At 42.9% G+C, this 16,976-nt stretch overlaps 1 protein-coding gene across 1 annotated transcript in view; it reads right to left on the bottom strand.

Annotated features, from left to right (window-relative positions):
• The window catches only part of CLSTN1 (calsyntenin 1), a 199,739-nt gene that overhangs the window by 27,277 nt on the left and 155,486 nt on the right, over window positions 1–16,976 (bottom strand). Inside the window, 1 exon segment of the mRNA XM_053691497.1 lies at window positions 8,923–9,093. Within this exon segment, the coding sequence (XP_053547472.1) occupies window positions 8,923–9,093 (171 nt within the window).

Below are 16,976 nucleotides of genomic sequence, written 5' to 3'. Positions count from 1 at the left end.
TTCTCAGCCAAAAAGAAAGAGGTAGCCGTAGCCCTTTGACCTTTCCGTTTACCAGAATAAACAACAATCAATGAAGATGTCTGACGGAAATCTTTGGTTGCTTGTAAGTAGAATTTTAAGCACGAACCAAATCAAGATTGTGCAATAAACGTTCCTTTTTTGATGAAGGATTAGAACACAAAGAAGGAACAACAATCTCTTGATTGATATTCTTAATAGAAACAAAACTTTCCAAGATAAAAGCTTAATATCTATGGAATGCACGAATTCAAAAGGAACCCCTTGAAGAACCTTAAGAACTAAATTTAAGCTCCAAGGCGGAGCAACCGATTTAAATACAGGCTTAATTCTGCCCAAAGCCTGACTAAATGCTCGAACGTCTGGGACATCTGCCAGACGTTTGTGTAGAAAAATAGACAAAGCAGAGATTTGTCCCTTTAGAAAACTAGCTGATAATCCCTTCTCCAAACCCTCTTAGAGAAAAGTCAAAACTCTAGGAATCCTAACCTTACTCCAAGAGTAACCCTTGGATTCACACCAATAAAGATATTTGCTCCAAATCTTATGATAGATCTTCCTGGTGACAGGCTTTCTAGCCTGAATCAGGGTATCAATGACTGACTCAGATAAACCACGCTTTGCTAAAATCAAGCGTTCAATTTCCAAGCAGTCAGACGCAGAGAAATTAGATTTGGATGCGAGAACGGACCGCGGATTATAAGGTCCCGCCTTATTGGCAGAGTCCACGGTGGAACCGAGGACATGTCCACTAGGTCTGCATACCAAGTCCTGCGTGGCCACGCAGGAGCTATCAGAATCACCAAAGCTCTCTCCTGCTTGATTCTGGCAACCAGACATGGGAGGAGAGGAAACGGTGGGAATACATAAGCCAGATTGAAAAACCAAGGCACGCTAGAACATCTATCAGCACCGCCTTGGGATCCCGAGACCTGGACCCGTAACGAGGAAGTTTGGCATTCTGACGGGACACCATCAGATCCAAATCTGGCGTGCCCAATAGCTGAATTAGCTGGGCAAACAACTCCGGATGAAGTTCCCACTCCCCCGGATGAAAAGTCTGACGACTCTGGAAATCCGCCTCCCAGTTCTCTACTCCTGGTATGTGGATCGCTGATAGATGGCAAGAGTGATCCTCTGCCCATCGAATTATTTTGGTAACTTCCATCATCGCTAGAGAACTCCTTGTTCCTCCCTGATGATTGATATAAGCTACAGTCGTGATGTTGTCCGACTGAAACCTGATGAATTTGGCCGCAGCAAGCTGAAGCCACGCCTGAAGCGTATTTAAAATCGCTCTCAGTTCCAGAATGTTTATCGGAAGAATCGATTCCTCCCGAGACATAAACCCTGAGCTTTCAGAGAGTCCCAGACTGCACCCCAGCCTAACAGGCTGGCATCTGATGTTACAATGAGCCACTCTGGCCTGTGGAAACACGTTCCCTGAGACAGGTGGTCCTGAGACCAACACCAGAGAAGAGAATCTCTGGTCTCCTGGTCCAGATGCAGTTGAGGAGAAAAATCTGCATAATCCCCATTCCACTGTTTGAGCATGCTTAGTTGCAGTGGTCTGAGATACAGGCGGGCAAAAGGAACTATGTCCATTGCCGCTACCATGAGACCGATTACTTCCATACACTGAGCCACTGATGGCCGAGGAATGGAATAAAGAGCTCGGCAACTGGTTAAGATCTTCGATTTTCTGACCTCCAATAGGTTGAATAGAAAAACCTTGATGAACAAATATTTTCTTCAGAAGACCCTCTATTTTTTTATCCATAGGATCTTTGAAAGCACAACTGTCCTCAATAGGTATAGTTGTACGTTTAGACAGAGTAGAAATAGCTCCCTCAACCTTAGGAACAGTCTGCCATGAGTCCCGCAAAGTATCAGATATAGAAAACATTTTCTTAAAAACAGGAGGGGGAGAGAACGGAATACCTGGTTTATCCCACTCCTCAGCAATAATGTTTACAATCCTCTTAGGGACTGGAAAAACATCAGTGTAAACAGGAACCTCTAAATACTTATCCATTTTACACAATTTCTCTGGAACTACTATAGGGTCACAATCATCCAGAGTTGCCAATACCTCCTTAAGCAATAAACGGAGGTGTTCAAGTTTAAATTTAAAGGCCGTCATATCAGAATCTGTCTGAGGAAGCGTCTTTCCTGAATCAGAAATCTCTCCCTCAGATAACAAATCCCTCACCCCTTCAGAGCATTGTGAGGTCATATCAGATACGGCTACTAAAGCGTGAGATAGCTCAGTATTTTTCCTTAACCCAGAACTATCCCGCTTTCCTTGTAAACCAGGCAGTTTGGATAAAACCTCTGTGAGGGTTGTATACATAACTGTGGCCATGTCATGCAAAGTAAATGAACCTGACGCACTAGAGGTACCTGGCGTCACTTGTGCGGGCGTTACTGGTTGTGACACTTGTGGAGAGCTACAAGGCGAACCCTTATTTGCATCTGACTGAGAATCATTTAAAGCTCTATTTTTAAATGCTAACATATGATCCTTATAATTTATAGACATATCGGTACATTTGCAACACATTCTAAGAGGGGGTTCCACAATGACTTCCTACATATTGAACAAGGATTTTCCTTGGTGTCAGACATGTTAAACAGGCTAGCAATGCAACAAGCAAGCTTGGAAAACACTTTAATCAAAGTAAAAAACACTTAGAAATAAAACAGTACTGTGCCTTTAAGAGAAAAAAAGCTGCACAAGTTCTGCAAAACAGTGTAAAAAAGCAGTAAACTTAATGAAATTTTTACAGTAGCATCCTACAGCCTTAGTAACTTTGCACAACTATGCAAATAACCAATTAACCCCTTACTGGCAAAACCGGATTGAAAAAAACATCAAAACCAGTAAAAAAGACTTTCAGCACCCTGCCACAGCTTTGCTGTGGCTCCTACCTGCCCTTCAGAACGATTTGTGGGGAAAAAAACTCCTTTATAACCCTCAACACAGCAGGAACCCTTGGAGAAGCAGTTGGATGTCTCACAGAAATAGAAAATGCACAACTGAGGCCGAAAATAGGCCCCTCTCACCTCACTCGTTTTTTGAGGCCTAGTAAAAGAAAACACCTGAGTGTTTTCTAAATAATTATGTGGGTTAAAAAACCCAAACACAAGCCACAATGACCCCTCAGTCCCTTACAAAAAACGTTTAAAAATGCTTTCCTTTTGAAAAATAAAAACGTTTTTATCTTTTAAAAATGGTGTCACCAGTAAGAAACAAACAAGCCCTTCAAGTAAGCTGAAACTTCTATGACTTTAATCAAAGTAAATCAAATGAAATACAGCTTACCCTTCCCTCATGGGAATATTACCAGCCTTTTCTAGAATTAACACAGTCTGTCTAGAGAAATATAGCCTGAACATACCTCATATGCAGCTTAGCATGCAAACTGTTCCCCCAACCGAAGTTTTTCCTGTACTCTTCAGCCCTTGTGAGAACAGCAGTGGATCTTAGTTACAAAGTGCTAAGATCATAATCCTCCTTGCAGAAATCTTCATCCCTTTTCTGCCAGAGAGTAAATAGTATGCACCGGTACCATTTAAAATAAACTTTTGCTTGAGAAAATAAAAAACTAACATTTTTGTCACCACACTCATTACCATTTCCTAGCAGTTAGAGTAGGCAAAGAGAATGACTGGAGGGTGGAGTTAAGGGGGGAGCTATATAGGCAGCTCTGCTGTGGGTGCTCTCTTTGCCACTTCCTTTTGGGAAGGAGAATATCCCACAAGTAATGGATGAATCCGTGGACTCGATACATCTTACAAGAGAAAGTATATTAATACAGGCATACATCAGAGATATTGCAGGTTTGGTTACAGACTATCGCAATAAAGTGAATCACACTAATTTTCTGGTTACCCAGTGCGTATAAAAGTTATATTTACACTATACTGTAGTCTATTAAGTGTGCAAAAGCATTATGTTTAAAAAAACAATGTATATACCTTAATTAAATAAATACTTTATTGCTAAAAAAATAACCATCATCTGAGTCTTCAGTGAATCATAATCTTTTTGCTGATGGTGTGTGTGTATATATATATATATATGTGTGTGTGTATGTATATACATGTGTGTGTATGTATATACATGTGTGTGTATGTATATACATGTGTATATATATATATATATATATATATATATATATATATATATATATATATATATATATATATATATATATAGATGTGTGTGTGTGTGTGTGTGTGTGTGTGTGTGTGTGTGTGTGTGTGTGTGTGTGTGTGTGTGTGTTTCCCAAACCCAGTCCTCAGGACCCTTACTCATTATTCATTATATCTTAACTAGAGCACAAGTGAAACAATCAGTTCACCCATCAGCTGATTATTTCACCTGTGCTCTAGTTAAGATATAATGAATATCTGGCCTGAGTAAGGGTCCTGAGGACTGGGTTTGGGAAACACTGCTCTAGATAATACATCCATATCTGCAGCAAGAAAGGGTCGATTGGTGAGTTTCTTTAGGTTTTATATTAAAACAGGGTAAAACAATTACCCAACATCAAGGTGCATTAAAAAATATTCCCTGGTTCCCTTGCAAATTTTAACACACACCATTAAAAAACGTCACTATAAGTCTAGCAATCAGAGGGAAAAAGGCTGCCAAACCATTTAGTATAAAGTATAATGTACGATTTGTCTTCTGCTCACTAACCAGTACAGTGTGTATATGACCATGTAAGCAATTGTACTTTACGTGGCACATTAAACAGGAACTAGAATTGTCAGGTATGGACCTGGACAGGTCGTGGCTGGTTTAGAGAGACAAAAACAGTTTATCTTTGATTAAAAAACATGAAGCAATTAGACAGCATGAAAAAATAAGTATCCACAGCTGCATTCATTACTTTTGGGAAAACAATACCCATGCTAGGACACTGAATGGGTGGGTACAAAAATGTGGCCCCTTCAAAAGGCACCACAGACTGAAATTACCCGACACCCTATAAAAATATAGACAACACGGGTGAAAACCCGAAGCCCAGGTAACTGCACATTAGTTACACTGCCAGCAAAGCCGAACTAGAGACCATTCAGTCCCAGAGTCCGTCGAGCCCAAACAGCATCCGAGGTGTCAGCCCCGCGGGTCACGACTCCCATGAAGGTACCCGGCCATAAGACAAGGACCGCTATCTGCCCCCAAAAAGAGGAACAGATTCCTAGGAAAAATCCAAAGAATCATTCCACACGGCTCAACAAACATAGAACAACCCAAGGATGTCTTACGATAGTAGCGCCCAGGGAGACGAACTCCATAGAAACACAAGGACCGAATAAAAAAGAAATCCATACACAGGGAAACACATCCCAAAAAGGACTCAAAGGGACACCCTCATTCCCCTGATCCAGTCACATACCCTAAGGTACGCCAGAAAAAAAACAAGAGTTCCCTGTTGCCTCGTATCCGATCGAAACCTGCAGGCTAGGCCAGCACAGACAGCGTCAATAGGATAACTATCCCAGCAGTTAGAAAAGAGCTTTTCAAGAGAACACCAAACCGTCTGAACAGGAACTCTCAATGACCAGCTTCCAGGTAGGAAAGCTGACAACCATCGCAAAACCCAAACCACCGAAAGGCATTTTAAAGCCTGCTAGCACACATTCAAAGTGCAAATAGCTGTGGCTGGATTCAAACTGCTAACCTTCCAAATACTCACAGCCCTCCGAATACTGGGTTCCATAAGCGTCCCCTCCCAGTACCAGACACCAGTAGAAAGAAAAGGACATCAAAAGTCCTCCCACCAAAGGGGAGCACCGACTCTTGAAGAAAACGGTCAACACTTCATAGATAACCGATCCCCGACCTTTACTCCAGGGTAATGGTCCCAGCCCAAAGGCTAGTAAAAGACCGAAAACAAGAGTCCCAGAACTCTGGAAGAGAAAGGAAGGGACAGTGAGGAACAAAGCCCCAGGTAGACCTCTGACCGCTACTACAAACGGCATGCTACCGTGATTCAGGATAGGCATTGTGCACGGGTACGAGACCCCCTACACTGCTGTCTTCCCAAAAAAGGAACACTTCCCAAGGGAAGAGGGCCCTCAGACCCCCAACATCTATATATTAGAATCCAACATGTAGCAGGAGCCCCAACAGGGTTCAAACCCTCAGCCTCCCGTTGCAGGAACGGTGGAACCAGTCACTACATCACATCTCCCCTCCATAGACTTGGCGATCTAGCAACAGCCTCAAACCCAAGAGTCTGAAGGAGCTCCTGAACAGTTTAAGAATTCAGCATTTGGATTGCAAGGAAATCTCGTAGACAAGCATTAACACGTGTTACACACACTGGCAAGGCAGCACCAACACTCGAAGGTGAATGAGAACCCTGGACCTTGCCTGCCATACCAAAGAGTTAGACGTAAGGCACCCGCCACAAAGCCCTAACGGAACATCGAGGATAAATGGTCATCTACCTGGCCCCAGAAGGGGGACCGTCTGTAACCGACCTTGACTCTTCACTGCCCCAAGGCTAGAGTTGCAACGACGATGCAGAAACACCCCCGAACGTAGAGGCCGTGGTCAGACCAAGGGTATAATATGGAAGAGACAACAGCCAGAGATCTTTGTAGGATCGATCTTCCAAAAAGAAACCTCTATAACAGGGTAAAAGCTGGAGCCTCACAGCTCCACAAAGAAGGCAGGGAACCCCTGCACACCACCTCTTAGAGTAACGCAACTCTGAGCAGAGGAAGGAGGACATGCCCGCATTTACAGACCACATGATCCACCCAAGGAGGGAAGGAGACTCCGCCACCGTAAGAAAATGTTTAATAGGCTAAAGAGTCAGCATCCGTAAGAACTTCGAGTGAAGCCGCAAATAGTTTGCCACTCGGAACACCAGACCACATAGGTCACTCACATCTCCCAACTCCAAAGGAATGGAAATTACGGTTTCAAGGGACTTGAAGAACCATGACGACGTCTGCAAAAAACAGATCTGTATCCCAGGCGAGTAGCCCGAAACAGCAGACCTTAGATCGGTACTTACAACCCTCCAGTCAGAGGGTTTGTATTTAAACAGTAGGCCTCATACTTCAATAGGATCTGAGCCTGGAGTACATAGCAATAGGCCAAGTGACATTCAGAATCCGATAGGATTAAATCAGCACCAAGAGGGTGACATAAACACAGATAACAGCCGAAAAGCGTCCGACCAGTACCTGCCTGGTATAAGGACAATCGAGAACTTCCCAAGGTCCAAGAAAGTTTGACCAGAAGGATCGATAAATGAACTAGAAAACATAATTTTATTATTCAAAAAGTGTGCAACTTCTGAGGAAGTGCCCACGCGACCACAAAATTGCAAGTATCGGTTCCAGAGAAGAACGTTCTCAAAACGAAAATCTAACAGACCTGAGCTTAAGAAAAAACAAATTAAACACATCCATCCGGATCGAAAATAAAATGAAGGCAGCACCCATCGGGTGAACAAGCAGGGACACCTGTTTGCGCAGCCAAAAAAGGGTCTGGGGCATGCTCCACACGGGACATGGAAACCTCAGAGGCGGATGGCTCAACTCACCCTAAGCTCCCTAATTCGGAAGAAGAGTACTTTAGAATGACAATCTGAACATAACTGATGGGCATTGATTACCCAGGCCATTTCATATTCATCACAAGACGCATTCTCCATATCAGAGACTGCCGTGTTTAACATATCAGAATCCGTCATAATTTTAGGATTGCAAAAATGACAAAAACTAACTGGCACCCTTTTTACACCCTCAATGGCTGGGGCACTCACCACCTCCTGTGAACCAGACAACTCACGAGCCAGACTCTCTCTGTTGCACACAGTCAGCATACGGAAGTGAGAAACAACATAACCGCATCCATCACGAGATGCACCGTGCCAGTCACCAGAAGGGCGGGCAATCTTGAGAGATGGCGTCACTGAGATAAGGCTGTTACGTTCCGAAAGCCGAGAGCCTAGGTATTGCTACACATTAGCAGATGGAACCACATAACAAACATGATTAAAGTTCCCCCTGTTCAATAACCCCCCTCAGGAGATATTAACCCATGATTCCTTATTAAGATAAAAGGAGTCCCACTGGGGCCCTACCTTCTTTCGTTAACATTACATTCACATATCAAATATAAATGAAACGATCTTACCGGAATCTACGCCGTGGAACAGGAACACGGCCCTTCAAGTGTGACAGATAGTAGCCTCGCTTCTGACATGGACTTGAGTGAATAAAGGTAGGCAGCGAAACTCGTCAACACCGATTACCAAGGAGCTGTTATTATGAGTCGGAATGGGTTCGCAGGAAAACTCTCCCTGCATCTCTTGACTAACTTTCATCCATGCTCTCACTGAGAGGCTAATAGGATTACTTAAAACTCCAGTCCCATTGCGAAGAGTACTACCTTCCATAAGAGACAATCTCGAACTTCTGACACTTCTCTGACAACCTCCTGTGACGAGAGGCAAAGAATGACTGGGGGATAAGGGGAGTGGGGGGGGGGTATTTAAGCCTTTGGCTGCAGTGTCTTTGCCTCCTCCTGGTGGCTGGGGGAGGTATTTAAGCCTTTGGCTGCGGTGTCTTTGCCTCCTCCTGGTGGCCAGGTTCTGTATTTCCCAAAAGTAATGAATACAGCTGTGGACTCTTCCCGTTTAAGAAGAAAAGGACACATAGAAAAAGTTGATTCTCGTTCGGCAGTGTGAACACTTAGCTCATGTCAAATACTGCAAATGAATAATGCATCAAACCTGTATTACAACTGAATGATGGTTCACTGAGAATGTCATACACAAGGATTAATTACTGCCAAATAAGTAAATAATAAAAATCAAAACCACGGAACTAAGCTAGTTGATTTCTAAGCTGATGTACAGGGTTTACCTGTTATGGTCATTCCCAGGTTAGAACTGCTCATCTCCAGGCCTTTGTGCTGCAGGTGAGTAAGGTCCACTTGTAGACTTTCCTGGTCTGGGTTCAGCTCCTCTCCCACCACGGTGATCTCACACGTGTCCAGATTGTGCACAATTTCCTCAGAGACCAGGGACTCTTGAACTGATAGAGAAACAAAAATATTGTCACAGGAAAAAACTGACAAAAACTGACAGGCAAAATTAAAGGGACACTACAGTCAAAATGAAACTTTCATGATTCAGATAGAATATGTACTTTTAAAGAGACTTTCCAATTACTTCCCGTATCAGTGCACATTCAATATATACATATAGGAGTCTGTGATTGGCTGATCAATGTCACAGGACACAGGGAGCTGGCAAATTAAAAGTAAATTTGTCACAAAAAAAAATAAAATCTTCTGCTCATTTAAAATTCAGAGTAGGTGCCACTGTATAGTCTTTTTAATAGAGATGTGCATTTGGCATTTTTGTTCACAGCAGAAGTAGGAGGCTGCTTTCAGTTTTCGGCTCTTTTCTGGAGCTGAATATCCTCTTGTGCAAGAGAAAAACATTTAGATCTAAAATTTGAGCCGGAAAATAGCCGAATACCGAAAGCAGCCTCCTACTTGCGCATTCGACAGTGAACGAAAATGCTGAATACACATCTTTACTTTTTATTATTGCACTTGTTGATTATGTGATTGTACTGTATTTAATGGTCCTTTAAATAATGAAAGTATACTGTAAAATTGTTTCATTACACATAACTAAACATTTTATACAAAAATCTCTAGATGTTTACGATCGCTTAAAAATTAAAGGGACATGAAACTCAAATTTGTTTCTTTAATGATTTAGATAGAGAATGTGATTTTAAACAACTTTCCAATTTACTTCTACAATCCAATTTGTTTTCTTCTCTCTGTATTTTTTGTTGTCGAAAAGGATACCTAGGTAGGCTCAGGAGCGACTAATTAGTGACTAAACATATATGAATCATGTTATTGGCTCACACAATGTTCCAAGTAGTGCATTGCTGCTTTATCAACAAAGGATATACATTTAATGAAGTAAATTTGACAATAGAAGCAAATTGGAAAATTGTTGTAAATCTTGTGCTCCATCAGAATAATGAAAGAAAACTTTTTGGTTTTATGTCCCTTTAAATTGTTTTAAAGAGAAAGCTCACAAAAATTAAATAAAGGTATTGTGATACCAGTGAAATGGAATAATCACCTTGCATTGAACATATTTAGCTAAGCAATATGAGTATATCTAGCTCTCACAAGGTCTAGATTTCTGTATAAACATTTCTGCGTTCAGGTCAATGAAGAGATATGAGGTTTATATGTAGCAATGTTGCAGCAAGACTTAGGGAGCCATGTTTACTGCACTGTGGGTTACTGTGCGGCTCCCATTGTTTACTTCACAGCAGGAGAGAGTGTTGTATTATATACACCACAAAACAATCACACTAACTTAGAAACCTCACAATCAAATTCTAATTATAATGTTTAATAGTTCAAAAATAGTTGTAATAATTTCATTATGTTGTTTTGTTCTCCCACGGTTTAACTAGAATACACCTTAACGTGTTACAAATTTTTTGCAAGATCACACCAGGAACCTCTATCTTCTTCTACTTCAGAGGATTATCAATTGGCAAGTTCCTGGACTGCAAAACAATGCAGATTTTACAAGCAAAAAGACAGTTTTAATGGCTTTTCAAACTATTTGTTATGTAGGCGGCGCTAAACTGATGTTGTACACTGCACACACACACACAACACAAATTATACTAACGCCCCTTTAAATTACTCTCTCTTGCAGGGACAGCAAATGTAAAAGATTCTGTAAGGGTTGAATATACCAGAGGCTGGCTATATCATTACACAGCTGCCCATTTACCTATCTATAGTTTATCAGGGGGCTGCATGTCATTTATGCTTGCATTAGTACTTTAACATTTCAGGTTCAGTGTGAGTGCATTTATATACTTTTAATGGTCACATATTTGCACAGTACATGAGTGGGGCCACTAAGAAATCACAATTTGCTTCCGCCTCTAAACACTATATACGTGTAATTTTCAGGAACACATGGGTACATTTTACTGTTCTCCAGCTTCTCTCTGCGGGAATATGCAGGAGTAGATTCCCGAGAGCTTCAGAGCAATCAGAACAGGTGGCACGACAAGCGGTTTATAATTTGTATTTTCTGGATAAGCTGAGCAGAATGAAGTGTGCTATTCACAGGAACTTCTATGGAAATTAGAAAAAAGTAAATATCAGATGCAGACAGCTGTTAATCGGTCTGCATGCTGAGCAACGCTTTACAAATTATACGTCATTTAAAAGAGCCATTTTGTATTGCTACAATTATTTAAAAGGTATATAATGTGAGGCCGTGTGAAGTGACCATCTTTCAATAAAAACATAATTTATGTAAGAACTTACCTGATAAATTCATTTCTTTCATATTAGCAAGAGTCCATGAGCTAGTGACGTATGGGATATACATTCCTACCAGGAGGGGCAAAGTTTCCCAAACCTCAAAATGCCTATAAATACACCCCTCACCACACCCACAAATCAGTTTAACGAATAGCCAAGAAGTGGGGTGATAAAAAAAGTGCGAAAGCATATAAAATAAGGAATTGGAATAGTTGTGCTTTATACAAAAAATCATAACCACCAAAAAGGGTGGGCCTCATGGACTCTTGCTAATATGAAAGAAATGAATTTATCAGGTAAGTTCTTACATAAATTATGTTTTCTTTCATGTAATTAGCAAGAGTCCATGAGCTAGTGACGTATGGGATAATGACTACCCAAGATGTGGATCTTTCCATGCAAGAGTCACTAGAGAGGGAGGGATAAAATAAAGACAGCCAATTCCTGCTGAAAATAATCCACACCCAAAATAAAGTTTAATGAAAAACATAAGCAGAAGATTCAAACTGAAACCGCTGCCTGAAGTACTTTTCTACCAAAAACTGATTTGTGGGTGTGGTGAGGGGTGTATTTATAGGCATTTTGAGGTTTGGGAAACTTTGCCCCTCCTGGTAGGAATGTATATCCCATACGTCACTAGCTCATGGACTCTTGCTAATTACATGAAAGAAAAGTTTTTTCATTCTTTTTTTTTTTTTTTTTAAAAGTAACGACAGAGACCCAGTGGGACTCATTTATTGAGTTGTATTTGCAGTGATGGAGTTCTTCCGCACAGGCTTGCTCATGCGAGTCTGCAACCACAATTTACGAAGCAGCAGTCATAAGAGAGCCGCTTCCTAACCTCTCTGCCACAATCACCTTTGACTCATCAGAGCAGGGTGATTGACAACCCATGCTCCTGCGCAACTGGTTGTGAAACAGCAGAGGAAAAGGATCTTACATTTTGCAATTCTTACATATTACTATACAATACACTACAAGGTAAAAAGCAAGTATAATGAAGAACTGCTGGGACAGTCCTAATTACACATCCTAGAACAATTACTTTGTCTCCATTATGGAGTAAAATAGCAAGGAGGCGGCTTAGGATTCCAACCAAAAGCAAGTTATCAGAAGTCTCATCAATGTCACAAGTACAATCATTTAATATATCAGTAGACAGGGAATGGACATTTCTCACATCTAACCAACAGGCTCTCTTAGGGACTCAAAGACCACCTCCTACATACCAGCATACAGGTATGACTCACTTCTGCTAACTTCTGGATTATGTCCCTTGTGCAATGAAAGCACACAACCATCTAATCAGGTAAAAACCAAAAATATGCTCACCTGATAATTTCATTTCCATCTGTGGGAGAAGAGTCCACTGCTTCATTCATTACTTGTGGAAATTAAGAACCTGGCCACCAGGAGGAGGAAAAACACCCCAGCCAAAGGCTTAAATAACTCCCCCACTCCCCTCAGTCATTCTGCCGAGGGAACAAGGAACAGTAGGAGAAATATCAGGGTATAAATGGTGCCAGAAGAATAAAATTAAATGTAGGTCCGCCCACCGGAAAAAAATGCGGGAGCAGTGGACTCTACTCCAAAAGATGGAAATTAAATTATCAGGTAAGCATAATTTATGTTTTCTATCTTAATGGGAGGAGAGTCCACTGCTTCATTCATTATTTGTGAGAACAAATACCCAAGCTCTAGAGGACATTGAATGAAAAAAAACGTGAGGGAAAAGGAGGCGGACCCTAAACTGAGGGCACCACAGCATGCAGAACCTTTCTCCCAAAAGCTGCAAAAGTATGTAAGGAAGACCAAGTTGCCGCCTTACAAATCTGCTCCATAGAAGCCTCATTCTTAAAGGCCCAAGAAGAGGCCACAGTCCTAGTTGAGTGAGCCATAATCCTCTGAGGAGGCTTGTTTCCCACTGTCTCAAAGGCCAGACGGATAATGCTCCTCAACCAAAAAGACATTGAAGTGGAAGAGGCCCTCTGCCCCCTGCACTTCCCTGAATACACAACAAATAGAGACAAAGTCTGTCTGAAATCCTTTGTGGCCTGAAGATAAAACTTCAAGGCCCAAACCACGTTCAAATTATGAAGCAACCTTTCATTTGATGAAAAAGGGTTAGGACACAAGAAAGGAACTACTATTTCCTGATTGATGTTACAGTTTGACACGACCTTGGGAAGAAAACCCAAACCAGTGCAAAGAACAGCCTTATCAGCGTGAAAGGATGCTCACATTGCAAGGCCGCTAACTCAGACGCTGCAAGCCGATGCAAAAGCCAGTAGGAATAGGACTTTCCAGGAAAGAAGTTTAATGTCAAGCGCATGCATAGGCTCAAACGGATCTCAAATCTTAGGAAACAAATTTAAACTCCAAGGAGGAGCAAAATTTCTAAAGACAGGTCTGATCCTAGACAGAGCCTGAACAAAGGACTGAATATCAGGAAGCTCCGTTAGCTTCTTGTGCAACAGTACAGATAGGGCCGAAATCTGACCCTTTAAGGAACTGGCAGCAAGACCCTTATCCAGTCCATCCTGGAGAAAGGTCAGAATCCTGGATACCCTAACCTTGTGCCAGGTGTATCCACGTTTCTCACACCAGGACAAGTAGGTCCTCCACACTTTATGAAAGATACGTCAAGTGACCGGCTACCTGGCCTGAACGAGAGTATAAATCACTCTCTCCAAAAATCCTCTCTTAGTTAAGACTAGGCATGCCACCTCCACGCAGTCAGCCATAGAGAATCAAGATTTTGGTGTAGAAATGGACCCTGAACCAGCAGGTATCTGCCACAGGGTAACCTCCATGTAGGAGATGATGACATCCCCACCAGATCCGCAAACCACGTCCTCCGCGGCCACGACGGAGCGATCAGAATAACTAAGCTTGCTCCTGCTTAATGCGGGCCACTACACGAGGTAGAAGAGGTAAACGTGGAAAAATGTAAAGTAGATTGAACTCCCAGGGCATCGCTAAGGCATCTATCAGCTCTGCCTGGGGATCCCTGGACCGCAACCCGTATCTGGGAAGCTTGAAGTTGAGTATGGACGCCATGAGGTCTATCTCCGGTGTCCCCATCTATTGTAGATCTCCGCGAACACCTCAGGATTGAGAGACCATTCCCCCGGATGAAACGATAGTCTGCTGAGAAAATCCGCTTCCCAGTTGTCCATACTTGGAATGTGGATCGCTGAAAGCAAACAATTGTGGTTTTCTGCCGATTCCAGAATCCGAGATACTTCCCTCATGGCTAGGGAGCTTCTCGTTCCCCCCTGATGGTTTATGTAAGCCACCAAGGTAATGTTGTCCGACTGGAACCTGATGAATTGGGATGACCCCAGGGGGGGCCAACGCTTCAGAGCGTTTAATATCACCCGGAGTTCCAGAATATTTATCGGTAGACTCGACTCACCACGAGTCCACCTGCCTTGTGCCTTTCTGGCACCCCAAACAGCTCCCCATCCTGATAGACTTGCGTGCGTGGTCACAATCTCCCAGGATGGACTCAGGAAGGACGTCCCCTGGGATCCAACAAAATAGGGATTCCCTTGTTCGGATGTCCAGAGATATCTGTTGGGATAGATCTGAGTGATCGCCGTTCCACTGTCTCAACATGCATAACTGAAGAGGTCTGAGATGGAACCTGGCGAATGGAATGACATCTATGCTGGATACCATGAGCCCAATCACCTCCATACACCTGGCCACAGATGTCTTTGAGGAGGTCTGAAGGGCAAGACAGTTGGACGCAATCTTGGAACATCTCTGATCTGTCAAGAAAATCTTCATGGAAATAGAATCTATTATCGTATCCAGAAATTCCACCCTGTTGCTGGGGACCAGAGAACTCTTTCCTTCGTTTATCTTCCATCTATGGGATCGAAGGAGAAGAGCCCTCGAGTGATCCTCTACAAGACTGCAGGACGGAGCCTGGACCAGGATATTGTCCAAATAAGGGGCCCCTGCAATACCTCTGGCTCTCGCAACCGCGAGCAGCGCTCCCAGAACCTTTGTAAAGTCTATTGGGGCAGTCGCCAGACCGAACGGTAGGGCCACAAAATGGTAGTGTTTGTCCAAAAATGCGAATCTTAGGAACTTGAAGTGGTCCTTGTGGATTGGCACATGAAGGTAAGCATCCTTTAAATCTATTGTCATAGTAAACTGTCCCTCCTGAACTAGGGGCAGAATCGATCTGTTAGTCTTCATTTTGAACAATGGGACTGACAGAAAGTTTAGGCATTTTAGGTCCAGAATTGGGAAAAACGTGCCCTCCTTCTTTGGGACCACGAAAAGGTTTGAATAATACCCCAGACCTCTTTCTGCTAGAGGGACTGGGGCGATAACTCAGAGAGAGGAGAGATCCCTTACACAACTTAGGAAGGCGTCTCTCTTCTCTTGAAGATAGATTTGACAGAAGGAATCTGCCTCTGGGTGTATGAGTCTTGAATCCTATCCTGTAAGCCCTGGGATATGGCCTCCAGAACCCCAGGGTCCTGAACGTCTCTTATCCAGGCCTCTGCAAAAAGACATAGTCTGCCCCTACACGATCCAGAGACGGATCGGGGGCCGCCCCTTCATTCCGATTTTGTCTCGGCGGCTTCTTACTCTACTTGGTCTTGTTCCAAGAGTGAGCTGGCTTCCAAGATTCCTTGGACTGCTCAGTTTTCACGACAGGCTGCTGGCGTTGAGACTTGTCAGAAAAAAAGGATGAAAAGTAGAGCCCTTAGGCTTGTTCTTCTTATCCTGCGGTAGTAAAGCACCCTTGCCCCCCATGACCGTGGATATAATAGAGTCCAAACCTAGACCAAAGAGAACTTTTCCCTGGAACGGGAGGGAAAGTAATCTAGACTTGGAAGTCATGTCCACAGACCACGACTTTAACCACAGAGCCCTACGGGCCAGAAAAACCTGAAGTCTTGGCATTCAGGCGAATAATCTGCATATTTGCATCACAGATGAACGAATGAGCTACCCTTAAGTCATTAATTTGTTCCTGTATCTCCTCGAGGGGAGTCTCCACCTAGACCATAGCTGACAGAGCGTCTAACAAATATAGGTAGCAGTTCCAGCCACTGCAGCGACTGCCGCTGCTGGTTGAAAAACGAACCCCGTGAGTTGGAACATCTTCCTTAACATGGACTCCAATTTTTTGTCAATGGGCTCCTTGTACAAAGAGCTATCTTCGAGCGGGAAAGTCATTCGTGGAAATAGCGAGAGTGGAAATAGCACCATCTGCTATAGGAATGGCCCCCCACAGCTCAAGCTGCGAATCCGGAACGGGAACAGCTTTTTAAAAGAAGAGGAGGGGTAAAAATGATGATCCAAGTTTCTCCCATTCATTCTAAATATTAGCCATTTTAATGAGAATCGGGAAGGTCTGTGGTACCACCCCGTCTCCGTAAACCCTATCTAGTTTAGGGATCGAAGGTTCCTCCGGCAATTTCGGCTCAGGAACCTCTAATGTAGCTAGCACCTCTTAGCAGAAAGTGCAAATGCTCCATCTTAAACTTAAAATCTGGCTCCTCTGAAGACGGAGGTCTAGATGCCGCCGATTCCGACCCCAAAAGAACGTCCTCCGAAGAGT

The sequence above is a fragment of the Bombina bombina genome, chromosome 8 (genome assembly GCF_027579735.1).
Source record: "Bombina bombina isolate aBomBom1 chromosome 8, aBomBom1.pri, whole genome shotgun sequence".
Lineage (NCBI taxonomy): Eukaryota > Metazoa > Chordata > Amphibia > Anura > Bombinatoridae > Bombina > Bombina bombina.
This window is presented reverse-complemented; position numbering and strand designations above follow the sequence as displayed.